General features: G+C 44.6%; 1 protein-coding gene across 1 annotated transcript; it reads left to right on the forward strand.

Moving 5' to 3' along the window:
- The first annotated feature begins 598 nt into the window (after positions 1 to 598).
- On the forward strand, positions 599 to 1,087 carry LOC145122254 (uncharacterized). Its single transcript, XM_079057886.1, has one exon. It carries the CDS (start codon positions 599 to 601, stop codon positions 1,085 to 1,087), a length of 489 nt encoding a protein of 162 aa, XP_078914012.1.
- The last annotated feature ends 528 nt before the right edge of the window (positions 1,088 to 1,615 follow it).

The raw sequence follows: 1,615 nt of genomic DNA on the forward strand, positions 1-1,615 counted from the left end.
TTTTGGTCAAAACAAAACCATGCGAAAGGTCTTAGAATGTGGACTCTATTGGCCAAAAACGTCAAGAGATACCTATCTATTTTGCAAAAGTTGTGATAGATGTCAAAGAACGGGAACCGTATCCACGAGGCATGAAATGATTCAAAGCCCTATCCTCATTTGCGAGATCTTTGATGTATGGGGAATCGATTTCATGGGCCCTTTCCCCGTCTCTTTCGGATACACTTATATACTCTTGGCGGTTGATTACGTCTCAAAGTGGGTTGAAGCAAAGGCTACAAGGCATGATGATTCCAAAACTGTGACTGACTTCTTGAAGTCAAACATTTTTGCAAGATATGGTGTACCGAGAGCTTTGGTGAGTGATAGGGGCACTCATTTTTGCAACAAAATGATGGAAGCCATGATGAAAAGATATGGTGTCACACACCGGATATCAACCGCTTATCATCCACAAACGAATGGCCAAGCCGAAGTGTCAAATAGAGAAGTCAAGCAAATTCTTGAAAAGACGGTCAACACCACATGAAAAGATTGGAGCTTGAAGTTAGAAGATGCATTGTGGGCGTATCGGACCGCCTACAAAACTCCAATTGGTATGTCTCCATTCCGCCTCGTCTATGGAAAGTCTTGTCATTTACCGGTGGAATTGGAACATAAGGCATATTGGGCGGTTAAAAAGTGTAATTTCAATCTTGAAGAAGCCGGAAAGCACCGAAAGATGCAACTTCAAGAAATCGAGGAGTTGAGGAATGAGTCTTATGAAAATGCAAGCATCTACAAAGATAAGACAAAAGCGTTTCATGACAAACACATCACTCGTAAGCATTTTATTCCAGGCCAAAAAGTTCTTCTTTATCATTCACGCTTAAAGTTATTCCCGGGAAAGTTGCGATCTCGATGGCACGGACCTTTTATTGTTATAAAAGTGTTTGATCACGGTGTGGTTGAAATTAAGAGTTTGGAAACAAATCAAATATTCAAAGTGAATGGGTACCGCTTGAAACCATTTTATGAAGGCTTTGACACGGGAGAATTCGACAATGTCACATTAGAAAACCCAAACTACGCTTGGCAAAGACGTTAAATAAATGCGTTGTAAATAAATAATCTCCGCTTGAAGTTTTGGGTGTTTCTAAGCTTGAAGTTGGTCTAAAAATAAGCATATGGAAATCTAGCAATGATCTTGGTGAAGTTTGAAAAAATGCCAAAATTTTGAAATTTGCGCGGGTACCCGCGCAGCCGTTGCGCGACCGACCCCCAGCCGCGTAGGTTCCGAGTTCCAACTTCCCCAACATAGAATTGCATCTGATTAGTCTGCGCGGCCTAAATCCACCCTCACAGATGCTTGCGCGCTCAAGAACAAACTGCCACCTTCCTTGCGCGGCCAACCCATTTTAACCACAACTCACCCGCCCCACCCGGTAACCCGATCCAAGCCCACTCATTACCCGGATCCGACCCTAGTTTCGACCCGATACCCGACCCGTTTCATCTTAAGACCCACCCTTATACCTCCTTTCCCGTCAAACCAACCCCCCCCCCTTCCCCCCTTGTGCCTCCCGTCTTCAAACGTCGGCCGCCGACAATTCCCTTCCACTGCCGCTGCTGCTGC

This window comes from Lactuca virosa, chromosome 6 (assembly GCF_052849685.1).
Source record: "Lactuca virosa cultivar CGN04683 chromosome 6, Lactuca_virosa_CGN04683_v6, whole genome shotgun sequence".
Taxonomy (NCBI): Eukaryota; Viridiplantae; Streptophyta; class Magnoliopsida; order Asterales; family Asteraceae; genus Lactuca; species Lactuca virosa.